Raw genomic sequence first — 17,313 nt, 5'->3', positions numbered from 1 at the left:
TGCATGACGTGACTCATGTGAAATTATAATTTAGTATAAGCCGCTAAATTCTCTATCACATGGATTTTACTAAAGGCCTAGGATATGCAGGAGGTCTAATGAATTAAAATTAGAAACTTTCATGTTGACATTTGTTGTACCTTCTGACCTTAGGCAGAGAACTGTGATAAGCGACATTTATATCAACAATCACAGCTGTTTGTTACTTTAATATTAATACTCGTATATCCATATTAACATTTTTTTCCGCCTCTAGAAAGAGTATACCATTAACAATTACTTAAATGAAATTTAAATCCATACTTGCCTGGCAATTACACTGTTAAGTTAGTGTATTAAAATAGAAAAAAGTGGAAACTTCACAGGTCGCTCAACACGACAAAAACGAAAATGTTGCAGGCTCGGTTTGAGCCTGTTCATGGACGGTAGTGGAAATGCATGCTACCGCCTACGCCCTCGAGCCCCGGGTTGAGCAGAACTCAACATTTACACATGTTAAAAGTACAAAAAGCAATTTAGAGACATCCGCAGATGTATTCAAACGGCGGTGAACATGGAACCTTCAATGATACACGTGTTGAGGTGTGATATTCCACGAAGAGCGGCGTTTGGTCCCCAGATGAAATAATGGGTTTGCCCCAAACGAGAAAAAAATGGGCAGAACTAAACAAACCGGAATTTAGGAAGGGGATCAGAGGTTATGGAGCCTGCGTATCACAGAAACTGTCAAAAGACAAAATTAAAAAGCAAGCACCATGTTAAAATGTTTAGGGTATATCTTGGCTTGAATATATAACAAGCGTGTGCGAGTTATCTTTCCTGTGGCTGTGGTAATTGTAATATACTACAGTAAACAACAATTGTTGAGCCAAAACAACTTTGACTTTAGATAGATAATAGCACCACCTAACATACTTATCTAACAATATGACCCATGCCTATCCCACCTAAGACAAAAAATCTACATTTTTCCAACAGGTATTTACCAACGAGACTTCGCGTGTTTATCTGACATGCACTTTTTCGGATAGACATATTCGGACAACTCGACTTGAACGACAACTTAGCACACTTTCTCGGGCACGGACTTAAGAGTATACATTTTGACTAAATTGTTGCATGTAGAATGATTCTACTGAATGACTGTGTCACCAATGTAATAAATTGAGAACGACCCCCGAGAAAATAAGTCCCCTGAAAAATACGAAATGACGTTCTTCATCAATTTCCATCAAATGATTGTTTTATACAGCTTCGATAATCTTAACGATGTTATTTCTTGGTGCCATGCCATTTTCAGAACCTCAATTGTGATTTTACAGTACGAACAAACCAAATTTGCGAGGTTGAAATTACCTTTGAAATTCTAGTTTCCGCCTCCAATATCCAGTTTCACGATAATCTAAAGCGTTTTGTACAAATGCCAGACCAAGCTGAATATTATACTTGAAGCAAAATTACGATGTTGGAAGATATATTTTGAAACCATTACATTTTCTGTTGGTTGTACACACCTTCTGACAATCGGCTGACCAGTGGTCACACACTAATGATTACTGGAAAATGCCAGGTGTATCCAAATACTAAACTTAGATTGGTAACCTTGGATACACACCAAGCTTGATGCGCCAAAATAAACATTATTATTTATTAATAAAATAATAAGAATTATGTAGGAATGTGATAAATCAAACAGTTTGATAAATACTACGCTTTGCAAAATTTGTTAGAGTTTGGAAATTTCCGTTGCAACTCTGATCCATAAATGGATTAATATAACATTTTTACACTACACCACGCCTATCGTGTAATATGTAACCCAATTGTTGAATGTGTTGAGCGCGCCTACTGTTCAGCAAGATGTCAGCCTCAAAACTGGTACTGTCGAAGGAATTTTAGAATATCATGGAAAAAATGAGATGTTCGCTAGTGAATATAGAGTATAGCAGACTATACCAATTGGATTATACAGAATTCTGCGAATATTTACAAACTGAAATTCCGCAACTACAAAGATCTGGAGTAATGTGTGGATCAGCTTTTTAGACAAGGAAAGCACTTTTGTAGGTCTGACATCAAGAAACTTCCATAGAATTTTTAGGATATTAACACATTCTTTTAAATCGGCGACCCCAAAAATAAAAATGTCGACGAAGGCAGTTCGCCGCGCCCAGGTCCGAAACTCCAACGACCGAAGATACAAGTCCGTTGTGTAATAAGAGGTCCCTGCTAGGACTTCAACGTAGATGAACACAAACACGAGTTCGTGTATAAAAGTCCCATTGACTTGGAAATAAATATTAAAAAACGCGAGGTTCGGAATAAAGAAATTGTAACTTCAGAAGTGTCTAGACTATATGAGGTGAATGGAAGGAACTAAACCATGTGCTGACGGCTTCAACAGATAGATCTAAAACTATTTGCCCGAGATGACATTTACGCATGGGACAATTCTAAATAAAAAGGCAAGTACAATAGTCTACGGTATTTTTTCGGCGCCGTCAAAAATGTATTATATAGTCCCGCATAAGCGCATGACTAGTCAGTATATAAATAGGAATGCTTATCATATGCTGTAATATTATTTAATTTGATTGCAGTGATGATTATGTTTTGAGCGACAGTAACACAATCATATATGTTTTATCATTTTTGTGTTTGAATATCTGTCACTAATGTAAGTGCTGTTTAGATTCAAATGAAGAATAGAACTTATAAGGCAACCAGAGACCAAAGATCTTTCTCAGCGGGGATTTTATTTACACTGTGTTGTTCAATTTGTTGAAGATAGGGTAAGAGCGAGGTTGACATGCCCTAAACGCGTTTAAACCCCCAGTTTCCTTTATTTAGGTTACTGATCGTTCCAAAGCGGTGCCCCTATTTTCTATAGGTTGTTTTGTCTGTCTTTTATTGTGTGTTGCGTATGTTTTCTTGTTTGTTGTAAGTTGTTTTTCCTCCGCCCCACACCCCCGTTTGCCCTCTCCTTTCCCTTGCATTTACGCTACTTTTTGCATCCCATCCCCTTTACTTTTAGTAAGTTTTCGTGGCTCCTCTTTATTTTGGCAGCCGAATCCCAAGACAGTACTTGATTGTGTTGCTTGTTCGTTTTTCTATGTTATTCAGTTTATCGTCGTTGTGTGTTTGTCTTTGGTTCATGAGTGTCTGCGCTATTGTGGTTTACGTTGTAATGCGACTGTTTTTAAAGAACATGGCATTCCCTTGTATATTTGTCCTTGTTCAACTTTCCCCTTCGGATTCCTCCCCCACACCTGACCCCATTTCGCCCCTTACCATTTTCTTTCCCTTTATCAATATTTAGCTTATATTGTTATGTACTTGTTGGATGTTTGAAGCAACCCGTCTGAAATATTTTTCCATTACAGCTACTTTTTGTTGTGTGCCTACTATGTAAATGTGTGGCATTTTAGTGCTGTGTTTCCGAGAAATCTACCCTTACCTATTATCTGCTCTAAATTTAATCTTGGAGGATGTAGATCTACTTAACATGTACATGTACATGCTCAACTCAACTGTACCAAAGAGCTATAAAAATGTGTATGTTATATTTTTTTACTGAACACACCATGCACTTAATTTCTCTTCAGGTTAACTGTTTTTAAATCATGTTATCTCGATTGCGACTGCATGACACTTCCCAAACTCTAACCAATTTTGAGAAGCGTAGTAATTGGTATCCATAAGTTATTAAAACATTTGATAATCAAGAATTAGCATCCATACTGTAACTTTTTTTGTTTGTTTTGGGTTTAACGCTGTTTTTCAACAGTATTTCAGTCATGTAACGGCGGGCAGTTAACCTAACTATTGTTCCTGGATTCTGTACCAGTACAAACCTGTTCTCCGCAAGTAACTGCCAACTTCCCACATGAATCAGAGGTGGAGGACTTAATGATTTCAGACACAATGTCGTTTATCAAATAGTCACGGAGAACATACGCCCCGCCCGAGGATCGAACTCACGACCCCGCGATCCGTAGACCAACGCTCTTACCTACTGAGACACTGTAACTTAGATTAAAATGTAACACTAGTAGTATCTTTCAACACTATAACTATTACACGCATGTAAATGTTACAAGCATCGCTATTGTACTTTACATAAACATTAGTCACTTTTCAGCAAATGTATATTATGCAATTATCTATTCCAAGTCTGTAATTTCTGATACTCCAGTATACACCTTCAAATTCATTGTCCATGGCTGTTTTCAACCTAGACAGAATACCTAAAATAAAAGAAATAAAAATATTTATTTGCTTTCTTTGCAAAAATGTTAAATGTTATTTTTTTTATAAAAAATACATCTCTATTTTGCTCTCCCATTTAAACATTTTGAAAGGTAGATGCAAATTACTGGAAAAAGAGCCATCATTAATTGAAATGAAATGAAATCTTGAATCATAAAGATAAAAAAAGATCAAACGTTCTTAGAAAAACAGCTTAGTCTTTCAACATTTTGGGAAGCTTAATGCTTTGGCCTGTAATGCAATATAAAGCAACTTATCATACTCGTTTTGGGTTATTCAGTGTTTCAAGACATACAGTAATACTCTCTGAAATAAAAAGTCGAAGAATAATTTATGACATAACAAATATGCATAATTGTATGAATCATTAATTAATCTAATTACAGAGGTCATATCCATGATGTTTCTCATATCTCGAATAAGAAAATATTTCAACTGCAAGTCTCCAACACTTTAAATGTCTAGAATGAAAACAATGTCTTCATATGAACAGCATTCATCACACTATATAGGCTAATTTATGGCAATGTTATTAACATTTCTGCAAAATATGACTGAACATTGTTTTGATATTCATCAAATAAAATTCACACACATGTATTCAATGAATACACACCTTTCTTCAGGTTGAATCTACTGTTGTAAACAAATCAGAAAACAAGAGCTGTCACTAATGGTGACAAACGCCCCCCGCAGCGCCTTGACCTTTGACCTGGTGACCTTGACCTATAACCTGGTGACCCCAAAGTCAGTAGGGGTCGTGTACTCAATAAGTACTATCATCATGTGAAGTTTAAAGGTCCTGGATGTATTAGTTCACGAGTAAAGTGCCTTCATGCAAAAAGTTAACGTTGTGACGAACGAACTAATTAACTAACGAACGAACGAACGAACAGACGGACAGTTGAAAACTAATATGCCTCCCTCCGGGGGCATAAAAATGATGCAAAATGTTAACACTGCGTCTATAATAATAATAATAATAATAATATTAATAACTTTATTTTAAGAAGGTGACATATTAAGAGTACATAGTATACATACAACTTATTTCCGATATGGCCTTCTACATAAATATTAAAACACAATATCTACAACAATAAGAGTATCAGTAACACAATTTTAACGACAAACACACTTCATAAACAAGCTCGATTTGAAATGATTTTACCAGTAGAATAAAGGACATCGGACATTATGCTAGGGATTTTACCCTAAGTTCAATGCTATTTCTTGACTTCAGTAGCTGATAGTTTTATATAACAGCTTCAAATACTGATAAATAAGTTATATTCCTATCAAACTGTCACAAAAATAGTTTTATTTTATATTCGTTTTCTTGAAATTCGAACAGTTTGTAACTAAGGGTCATATTTTTGAAAAATTTAAAATGTGTATTTTTAGTTAAAATAAGTATTGGTATTTAAGGTATGTCTACTATGAATAATTTAACACAATAAATAAACTGATACCATGCAGATTATCAATTTTATTGACATTTTTCAAAATAAACGAAACGGAAAAAATAAAAGTGGAACAAAACATTTGGTCCCTAACTGTACTTCAGTTATTTCCACCCGAGTGCCCAGGATAACACTGATGCATTGATCATATCCTATTGTTTGTTTTCTATACATCTATTGCTATACTGTATTTATACACATGTACAATACTGACCGGGCATTATGTGGAGGATTATTATTGAATACATGCAGTGGTGTAGCTGGCCATACATTGGCGTAGTTGGCCTTTCTCAGTTGAAACGGAGGGATGCAGGAGACTGCCTATTCCACTATGGGTTCAGGGATGCCTTACTTTTAGCATTTTATATCAGTGGAACTTCACTAGCTAGTATCAACATTTATATAAATATTCTTGGGGTGTCTCTGTTAGATCTTTGAGGTCCTTACTAGTATTTCGGTTGGCTTCGAAATAAGTTTCAGACGTGTGAGCGAACTGATGTTAATTCTGGGGGTGTCTGTTTTAGTTATGGGCAAGTCAGTATTAGTTCTATCGGTGTCAGTGTAAGTTCTAGAAGCAATGAGGTTAGTTAATGAGATGGTGCCTGGTGTAGTTTTTGTTAGGGTATAGGATGCTGGATCGAATAAAAGCAAATGTTGCTCTTAAAATGCATTCTAGGTTCGCTTCAAGTGTGTCCTACAAAAAGTAAAAATTGCACCTAAGTGGCACTTTTCCCATAAAAGCTCGTCTGTATTTCTTTGTCAAGTTTACGTTGAAGACACATAATTATGTAATATGTCGATGCCACTTGCTTGGTTCTTGACTTATGACAGATGCAGTTGTCTCAATCCTGATAACACTCAATCGACGGACTTAGACTGTCAAGAGGTAACAGATCTGATTGAAAAATTCATAAGATATGCTTATAAGGATCTGTCTGCGTTCTAGCTTCACTTTCTATGTCCCCTATTTATTTAGTTTAGTGTTTTCTGTGCTTGAAATATTTACAAAAATGAATAAAGCTGTATATATGTAAGGTTTAGGAAACACATGCAATAAGTGTCAAATATTTATGTAAAAATTTATTTGCTGACACCCTGTACGTAGTTTTTTTCAATTTTAATTTGCCACCCGTGACCAAGTGCCATTTTTGCAGCATACGTATATAATAATTATTTACAAAGGCATGTGAACTATTTTGTTGCGTCACTGGTGGGAAAGATGTTTAAAACGTAAAAATGATTTATGTTCATATTTTAATAGAAAAGAGAATGAGAAATGTCTACAAAGTCTTTTTTGTTCGTAAACTTGTAAAATGAAGTCGCATTTATCAAGAAATGGTCTTCAACTATCATAACTATGCAATTTCAGAAGTCTATCCCTATGTCACGTTTTCCTTAATCGGATAGGCAATCTGAATAGGAAAATGTCCGAGGTCCTTAGTGTAATTCATTTTGCATACATGTACTTTCATCCATCAATATCATGAAATTTAAAAGATAACCTATGCGACATAAAATGCATGATAATTGATAAAGATTTGAGAAAAAGTAAATGAATAAATAAATTTTAAAAAATCTCAGTATTAGTAACGTTGTTCTTGTAATAAATAATCCTTAATTTTTCATTTAAACGTTAATAGATTATCTTGCAGTTTGATGTTTGATGGAATGGAATTCCATAAATGCGTGGCTTTGTATGAGAATGTTTGTTTCAAGTAGTTTGTTCCGGGCTTCAACAAAGAAAAATCTTTACGAGTCGAGGAGTGAAGATTATATCTATCGTTATGAGCAAAAGATAATAATTCAGACATATATTTTGGTAAAAGGTTATGGTCCGAGAGCTCACGGACTTTTATTGCAACAATTGAGGCCAAAAGAAGTTTAAACATTTTTGGAAACAATATTTCATATCCTCCATGAAAACCCATTTCTTAAGTGTCAAAGCCGTGCCTATCTATATTTTGTTCACTTATGTTTGTGAGAGGGGAGGTAAAACTCACTTGTAAAAATTTAGGGAGTAGGGTAAAGTTTACGTCTACTAGTTTTTTCACTGTTTAATTACAGTAGCTATATGATTGTCAGTAAATGTATATATGTCAACCAATGTCAGAAAAAAAGAAAATCATCAAAAAGGAATGAAGGGCAAACTTGATATTTAAGGTCAAAGGTCAAATGTATGTACAAATCACAAAATTGGCATATTTGAAATTTATTTTTATTCTTAAAAATTAGTTTGTTATCATAAGTCACTCAGCTTTATATATGTAATGTGTATATATCAGTCAAAGTCAGAAATGCAAATCTTATTGTAAAACGTCAAGGTCAACCCTGATAATTGAAGGTCAAAGTTCTTTTTCATGCAAAAATATGAAAAATGTTACATTTACTTTTTCTAACGTTTTTAATATGTATGCACATTGTTAGTCACTGAAGGTAATTTGTTTAAATGTCTGTATGTCAGGCAAAGTGTCAGCAGTGCAAAGGTAACCCCAAAACTGCCAAGGGTAAAGCTTATATCAAAGGTCAAAGGTCAATATCATGTGAAAAATTGAATAAATAGTTTCCTGTATGAAATATAACAGCTATTTCTGGTCATTATTCGTGATTTATTTTAATGTATTTATGTCCCACACTGTCAGTAATAAAGATATCGTCTAAAATCAGACAAGCTGAAACGTGATATTAAGGGTCAAAGGTCATTTTCAAGTAAAAGAATGAAAAAATAGCTCTTTAACTTTTCTTCTTGTTAATGATACTAAAATGACAAAACAAATACTTTTAAACAATAAAAATTATTACAAACAGGTGATATTATTTCAACATTTTACTCACTTTTTTGACCTTTGACCTTTGATATTATGGTTGACCTTGAATGTTTTGAAATTATTTGTGCATACTAGACATCAACTAACATTTATACATTAAAATGAACTGATATCGTTTACTAATATCGACGAAATATTATCAACAAGAAGAAAAGTTAAAGAGCCATTTTTTTTTATTCTTTTACATGAAAATGATCTTTGACCCTTAATATCACATTTAAACTTGTCTGATTTCAGACGATATCTTTATTGCTGACATTGTGGGACATATTTACATTAAAATAAATCACGAGCAATTACTAATAATGATTAGAAATAGCATTTATATGTTAAACCGGAAGCTTTTCATGCAATTTTTCACATAAATTTGAACTTTGACCTTTGGCAGTTTTGGGGTGACATCTGCACTGCTGACTTTGCCTGGCATACAGACATTAAAACAAATTAACTTCAGTGACTAATAATGTGAATACATATTAAACAGATTAAAAAAGTAAAGGTAACATTTTTCATATTTTTGCATGAAAATGAACTTTGACCTTCTATTATCAGGGTTGACTTTGACGTTTTGCAATAAGATTTGCATTTCTGACTTTGGCTGATATATACACATTTCATAAGTAAAACTGAGTGACTTATGTTAACAAACTAATTTTTAAGAATAAAAATAAATTTCAAATATGCCATTTTTGTGATTTGTACATACATTTGACCCTTGACCATAAACATCAAGTTTGCCCTTCATTCCTTTTTGATGATTTTTTTTTTGCTGACATTGGTTGACATATATACATTTACAGACAATAAGATAGTTACTGTAATTAAACAGTGAAAAAATTGGTAGTCGTAAACTTTACCCTACTCCCTAAATTTTAACAAGTGAGTTTTACCTCCCCTCTCACAAACATAAGTGAACAAAATATAGATAGGCACGGCTTTGACACTTAAGAAATGGGTTTTCATGGAGGATATGAAATATTGTTTCCAAAAATGTATAAACTTCTTTTGGCCTCAATTGTTGCAATAAAAGTCCGTGAGCTCTCGGACCATTATGGTCGCATTCAAAAAACCATGTACAGCCATGTGATAATTGCATCTGTTTTCACAAGTGTGCAGATTCAGATTTTTAAACACGCTACCTGCGATACGATGTTTTGTTATTACACGAATTGCCCTTTTTGTATATTATATGTCTTATCAGTATCTGATTTATAGGCAATCCCCCATACAGTACTGCAATAGTCCATGGTTGATATAATATATGCATAATAATATAACATCTTCATTTCATCGTTCAAAAAGTACGAAATTCTTTTTAAAAGTGCAACTTTTGAGTAAAGTTTATTCACAACATTGCAAACTTGTGCATGCCACGTTATATTATTATTTACACAGATTCCAAGAGTATTTTGACTTGTTGCATTTTCAATTATCGTTCCATTGATAAACAGTTCAAGATTCCTTGCTTGTTTCATTTCATAATTTGTACTTAGAAGCATAGTTTACATTTTGTTTCTTTCCGGATGCAATGACATATTATTAATTTTGCACCATGTGTTAACGAGGCTAAGATTACTTTGGAGCTTTTGCTCTATAACTGAAATGTCAGTGTCGGATTTATGCACAGTGGAATCGTCAGCATACATGTCAATATTAATAGTGTCTGAAATAAGTGTCATATCATTTATATTTAATATAAATAGTAAGGGTCCTAAAATCGAGCCTTGTGGAATTTCAGACTTTACAGTATTTTTGGAATATAAATTTCTAATTTTAACTAGCTGAGTTCTTTTCGACAGATATGATTCAAATAATTTCAGTGAGTTATCTGTAAAGTGATAAAGCTTTAATGTATGTAGTAATATTTCATGGTTGACAAGATCGAATGCTTTTCGAAGATCAAGAAAAACGGACCCTATATATTTACCACTGTCAACATCTTTCAACCAAGTATCAATTAAAAGTGTTAAAGCAGTGTGGCATGAATGTGTAGGACGAAAATCTGATTGTTTTTTCGGCGAACGCCGTCTAAGAACGAATTCTTTACCTATGCCACGTGACTTCAGTTTGCAAATCAAACTACTTGATAACGCATTATAGATAATTTATCAAAATGGAATATTTATGCAACACTCTGCCTGATTGGACGAGAGTGTCAATTTCTTTCACTCTGTTGATTGTGCTACGCTGAGTGAAATGTAGACAAAGCGTTTATCCTAAACGACGCTGTTCACAGTTTTAAAGCTAACTTTGGCTCAGTATATTTAGCAAGAATATTGATATATCTCAAAATAATAAGTAAGTTTAATAAATATGATAAAAACCTGTTCAAATACCAACATATATCAAATTAAAGAAAGAGCTGAATACGGTCTGCGTATCACATGAATAAGGGTGTGATAAGAGTCTTTTATGTAGAGAAGTGCTTTTTAAAAGATTTTCCTTGTTACAATTGTCGTCTGTATATGAAAAGGTTTCTTGCTTTTGTGACTTATTCAGATTGCATATTAAAATGGGTACTTGTTTGCTTTGATATATTTGTTATAAATTATTCAACTGATTTATTATATATGAATATTTTTCTTTAGTATGGTATGCAAATATTGAACTCAGTTGAAATCTGTTTTATTATGTATATGCTATATAATGACTGAATCTCATTACACTGAAATGAAGGTACGCTGCATACAGTTTATCTATGTGATATGACTACGGTCAAACTTTGCTTTTGAAACAGAAATATTGAAATAATTACAATTGTATGTTTTGCTTGACCTTCACCTTTTTATAGGTGTGACGTCATTGTCCAAAGATTCATGAATACGCGAATTTGCATTTGTTAAAGCGGGATCAGTTGGCCTATTTTAGAAATAAATAAAAATAATAAATAAAAAAATCCTTTAATTGATTTTTTCTCATGTATTCTAATCAAACTTGATTTGTAGCATCTTTATTAGGCCCGCAGCCAACTTTGTTCAGCTGGGACATTTGACCCCTCTTAGGGGCTGCTAGAGCTAAAACTAGAAATGCCTTTATACAGCGTCTCATGAACAGCTTGGTGGATCTTTCTCATACTTGGTCTGGAGCATCATTATAAGGTCCTCTTCCAAATTTATTTATATAGGAACTTGGGCCTATTAGGGACCACTATAGCTAAAAGTAGATATGCCTTTCTTCGCATTAACTACTAAAATGTAATGGATTTTTATCAAACTCGATGTGTAACAATATCGTAAGGTCTCCTGCTATTTTGTTACAAATGGGGATAGGGACCAATTTAGCTAAAAATATAAACACGTTTAATGACCTCTTCTCATGAACCGCTTCATGAATCTTCATCAAACTACTGCTGTAATTATTCGTCTAAGGATAAACGAAACAAAATTGCAACCCTACGAAACCTTTGCGAAAAATTAAAAGAGAACCATTTAAATTGTTAAAGTGCGGTGTTTAGTTTTGCAATTTGAAAAATGTTAGATGAAAGATGAATGTTAGATGAAAAATTCATAAACTTCTTTCCTTATTACAATTCGCCGACCATTATTTTTAAAGATATTTCTTGTTGTGTAATATATTTGTCTTTTTGAAATATAATTGCAACTGTGAAGCAATATGCCTTTCAAATATCTTAGATATAGTAGGTAAATTGAGATAGGTCTATAATTACTTGGATTCTGCTTATTCCTTTTTAAGAATTGGAATAACGTAAGCAACTTTTAATTTATCGGGAAAACACCACTGTGTATGCTTTTATTTATTATAGATGTGATGGCTGGAGTTATGAAATCTCCGAAGTCATGTAGAATCTTTGGGCTTATTCCGTCTATCCCAGTAGCTTTATTAAGATCAATTTTAGATATGATAATTTTACTTCCAAAGGAGTAATGAAATCAATCTCAAATTTGTGAAATGATAATTTTTCATCTGGATAATGTTTTAAATTTGAAAAATTGTCACTGACAAATTTAGTTTTTTCAATTATATTCGAAATATTTATATAATGTTCGTTTAGGGTATTTATCATATCAAGTTCTCCGTCTACTACTTCATTGTTTTCTGTTAACAAGTGTATTTGGAATAATTATTCCCTAATTATTTTTATCCGTATTGGATAAATCATTTAGACTTTTCCATAGGAAACTTGGTATTTTGTTGTTTTTTATTGCATTATTGTAAAATGTTTTCTTACTTTTCCGTTTTAAATATGACACTCAGTTTTTAGTTTTCTTGTAATTGTCGAGGTCTTTACATTTGTAAAAACTAATCTCTTAGATAAATTGCCTCTTTTATTTTATCTGTGCACCAGTCAGGTTGACTTTCTTCCTTAATTCTTTTTTCCTTAATCGGCGCATGCGTAAGAAGTATGTTATTCAATATGTGATAATGTAACTCTAAGGCATCATTTGGGTCTGTTATTTTATCAATTGTTTCAAGTGGTGAGTTTGCCAAATCTTTTTTTAAATAAATATATGTCAAATTTATTGAAACATCTGTAAATTATTGTATCATGCCTATTCTTTTTCAAAAGATTACTTTTAGTTGATCTCGTAAACGACACTGTGTAGTGATCGCTGACTGCATACTCGGGCACTATTATGTAAGTAATCAAATATTTCCTTGTGGTATAGATGCGATCAATGATTAACAAACTATTTTTACCAATCCTTGTTGGAGTATTAATGAGCTGAGTCAGTCCAAATTTAGAAATAAATGATTCCCAACCTTTGTTATTGAATTTATTTTTTTTTATTTTTAGGACTATATTTAAATGTTAAAATCTCCGAGTGCATGAATTTCGTAATTATTATGATCTGCTTTACTTAACTGGCGCTCATACAAATCTGTCCATGTCTGAGCAGAGTTAGGAGGTCTGCATGCAAAGTTTAGCAAAAATGGTTTGTTTCTGCATAAATTTACTTGTATCCAAATGGATTCCATATTTTCCGTCTCTAAGTCATAGCGTCGTATATATGGGATTTTATTCGATATATAATCTAGTACACCACCGCCTTTTTTCAACAAACGATCTTTTCGCTCAAAGACGTAGCCATTAATATGTAAATTGCAATCATCGATTGCATCTGATAAGAATGTTTCGCAAAGCCCTAATATATCAATTGGGCATTGTTTTGATAAATATTATTAAGGATATGTTGTATATTTAGATTTACTACATGTAATCCCTTACTTGTATAACAAAACGGCTTTTTATCATTTCTACTATCATCATCCCTCGTATTTGCATAATTATTTTTATGAGAAGAAGTGATGGCAAACTGTCTACTAGCATGTTGAATAGAGTTCCAGTTATTGTTATGTTGACACAGGAGTGTTTGAATAATACCATTTAAACACTCTGGTATGTATTTGTACTCTGAAACTAGTCACTGCCATGTCTTATCAATATTAGGTTTGTGAAGTCATTGTGAAATTAAATGTTCACATAAAAAACAGAGCTGCACAACTTTATAACAAATACAAGGATGTATTTGACGGAGACTTAGGTAAAATGAAGAACTTTAAGGCTAAGTTGAAGTTAAAGCCAGAAAGTACGCCAAAGTTTGTAAAAGCTAGAAGCGTGCCATTCGCTATGAAGCCGCGGACTGAAGAAGAGTTAGGTCGTCTTATAAAAGACGGAGTTCTGGAGAAAGTCGAGACAAGTGAATGGGTAACCCCTATAGTACCTGTTCCTAAGCAGGAAGGCATTAGGATCTGAGGGGACTTCAAAATGACTATCAGTCCATTGTTGGAAGTAGACCAACATCCCTTACCTAGAACTGAAAATATATTTGCGTCACTAGGGAAAGGCAAATCGTTTTCAGAGATTGATTTGAAAAATGCGTGCCTACAGGTTGAAGTAGACGAGAAAAGCAAACAGTATCAGACAATTAGCACACATAAGGGTCTATTCAGATATAATCGTCTCGTATTTAGAATTGCATGAGCCCCAGCAATCTTTCAGAGATTAATTGAACAGGTTGTAATAAAACTAAACAATTGCTGAAAACTGTGTTCCATCTAGTTATGTGAAATTTCAACAATCGCACGCTATTGCAAATATATCAAAACGAACAAGTGTAACAGTTCTTTGAAAATGGTGAGTTTTTAAAGGCGCTTGACTGTGTAATAAAACTAAACAATTGCTGAAAACTGTGTTCCATCTAGTTATGTGAAATTTCAACAATCGCACGCTATTGCAAATATATCAAAACGAACAAGTGTAACAGTTCTTTGAAAATGGTGAGTTTTTAAAGGCGCTTGACTGTCCGACAGTGAGGGCCCATTAGGCAGTCCTTTTCCGGAATTCAATGTTTATATCAGTATACTGATATTTGTTTTGTAGGGTAATATACACGCTATCATTACAAGAACTACAAAACAAGTGTCAGTATACCTTAAATCCAAAACTGGTCCAGTGTCTTACAATGTGGAAATATATTCTGAAGTTACCTGGAGACGTCACGCAGATCAGCTAAGAGCCGCTAATGTAACACCTGCAGAACATTTCGTTCATCCAGTGATTCCACCAACTCAGTCTAAATCATCAGCTGAAAGTGTTCCTCAGCCTGTGGAAAGTTCAGGTCCTACGTCGCCTCAGAAGGCGAAAGTTACGACACCGGAGCCGAAAGATCCGCCTCCTGTTGTCGAATTGAGGCGTTTTTCACGCGCAGGTGAGAAACGTGTGTTAATGGATCTATTAAAAATATCACGAGTGTTAATGGGGCATAATAATCCCCTTTGCGTGATATTGTTTAAGTGGATATAATGTGTTCATTTTTTGTGGTTCTATGTTGAACTTATATGTTTTTGAGATGGAATTAAACTGTGTTTGGTAACACATACTAAACACAAAAAGATATTTCAAACTTGATTTATTAGTTCTAGTCTGTGTTTTCTAGTCTTATTCATTTAAATTTTTGTATTGTTTTCTGTAACTAGTATTTTAAAGTAACATTCTACGACTAAATATTCATTTCACATTTTGAAATTCAACATCATTATTATTCTTTATGCGTATTCTCAGATTAAAAGAATTGTTAGTTTAACTTCTATGAACATTTTAAACTTAGTCAACCCATGTTTATTATTTCAAAACTTGAACTTGATATATTTAATCTTAGTGTGGGTGTGTGTTATGTATTGGTACTCTGAAACTAGTCAATGCCATGTCTTATCAAAAATAGGTTTGTGAAGGCATTGTGAAATTAAATGGCTACATAAAAAAATGTTCGTTGCAATTACGTCCTCAATTTATTCCAGTGTTCATCCACCCAAAATTGTGATATATAATATAAAATAATGTAAACATAACAGCGTCAGTAGATTTGTTTTCTTTTGCTGTCTTATCAAGATGGAGGGTTATGACCAAAACTCAGCAGCTTTAAGGGTTCCTTGGTCAATAAATTAACAGACACCACTTCCCATGCATTCAATTTAATTTATGAAATTATGTCATTAATGTTGTCGACTTAATAAACATCGTCCAGCTACTAGGTTTGTCAGAAACCCTTATGATATCAGATTTACTAGTCAAATGTGACACTTCTGAGTCAATAATTCTGCTCGAATTCCGTTGAAAGAGAATCGAATGAATGCTCTTCTAGTTTATTTAACACAACAAAATGACATTTAATCTACTTACTATATAAATTTCACGTAAAATGGTAAACAATTGTAATTATCCCGCGATAAATATTCTACTTTCGTTTTAACATCCGCATGTTGACAGTGGCGCCACCTATAATATTGCCTGGCAGCGAACACCAAGGGAGGCTACTCGTCTACGCCAGACAAATTTTATGATTTTGTTACCAAAATTCGTTCCCTAGGGACCCTTGCTTTATTTCTGGCTAGGTTAATATTATATGGAATTAACAAATGTAATAGCTGTTATGAATTGTTAATCAAAGCAAGAGTTTCTTACAAGCCAATTTTGCGTCTGACATGTTCAGCAGTTTTAACACAAAATGTCTGTGCCGTTCGTCCTTTGAACTCATTTAACATCAATACTGAGAATGTGCTAATATCAAAAACGACATAGTTCGGCATTTTAAAGTTTAGTTAAATGAAAACTGTCGATTTATAACACTGTCATTTTCTGAAAATACAAAAATAAATAAATAAAAAAATAAAACGAAACAATAAAAAATACTATTGAAATAGTAACGGATGTTAATAATTACAGACTTCAATTAAATGTTTACGCTATATTTTTAGCTCACCTGTCACGAAGTGACAAGGTGAGCTATTGTGACCGCTTGATGTGCGTCGTGCGTAGTGCGTCGTCAGTCGTGCATCGTGCGTGGTCCGTCAACAATTTCTAAAAAAATCGTCTTCTTGAAAACCACTTCGCAGAATTACACTAAACTTCACAGGAATGCTCCTTGGTTGGCCCCCCTGTCAAAAATGTTTAAAGAATTGAATTCCATGCAGAACTCTGGTTGTCATGGCAACCGAAAGGAAAAACTTTAAAATTCTTCTTCCCCAAAAGCAGAAGCCCTAGAGCTTAGATATTTGGTGTGAAGCATTGCCTAGTAGACCACTACCAAGTTTATTCAAATCATGACCTCGGGGTCAAAATTGATTCCGCCCCAGGGGTCACTTGATTTTACATAGGAAAATCTTTAAAGAAATCTTCGTAAAAACCAGAAGCCATAGAGCTTAGATATTTGACATGTAGCATTGACTAGGAGACCTCTACTAAAGTTGTTCAAATCATGACCCCGCCTCAGGGGTCTTTTGATTTTACATAGGAG

General features: G+C 33.6%; 1 protein-coding gene across 1 annotated transcript in view; it reads left to right on the top strand.

The window, feature by feature from the left end:
* The window catches only part of LOC128552493 (uncharacterized), a 46,953-nt gene extending 32,680 nt beyond the window's left edge, over window positions 1-14,273 (top strand). The window contains exon 5 of the mRNA XM_053533540.1: window positions 13,968-14,273. Within this exon, the coding sequence (XP_053389515.1) occupies window positions 13,968-14,273 (306 nt within the window). The remainder of the gene's footprint in view (window positions 1-13,967) is intronic.
* Window positions 14,274-17,313: the final 3,040 nt, after the last annotated feature.

This window comes from Mercenaria mercenaria, unplaced genomic scaffold (assembly GCF_021730395.1).
Source record: "Mercenaria mercenaria strain notata unplaced genomic scaffold, MADL_Memer_1 contig_2848, whole genome shotgun sequence".
NCBI lineage: Eukaryota > Metazoa > Mollusca > Bivalvia > Venerida > Veneridae > Mercenaria > Mercenaria mercenaria.
The sequence above is the reverse complement of the archived record's forward strand: the minus strand, read 5'-3'. Positions and strand labels throughout refer to the sequence as shown.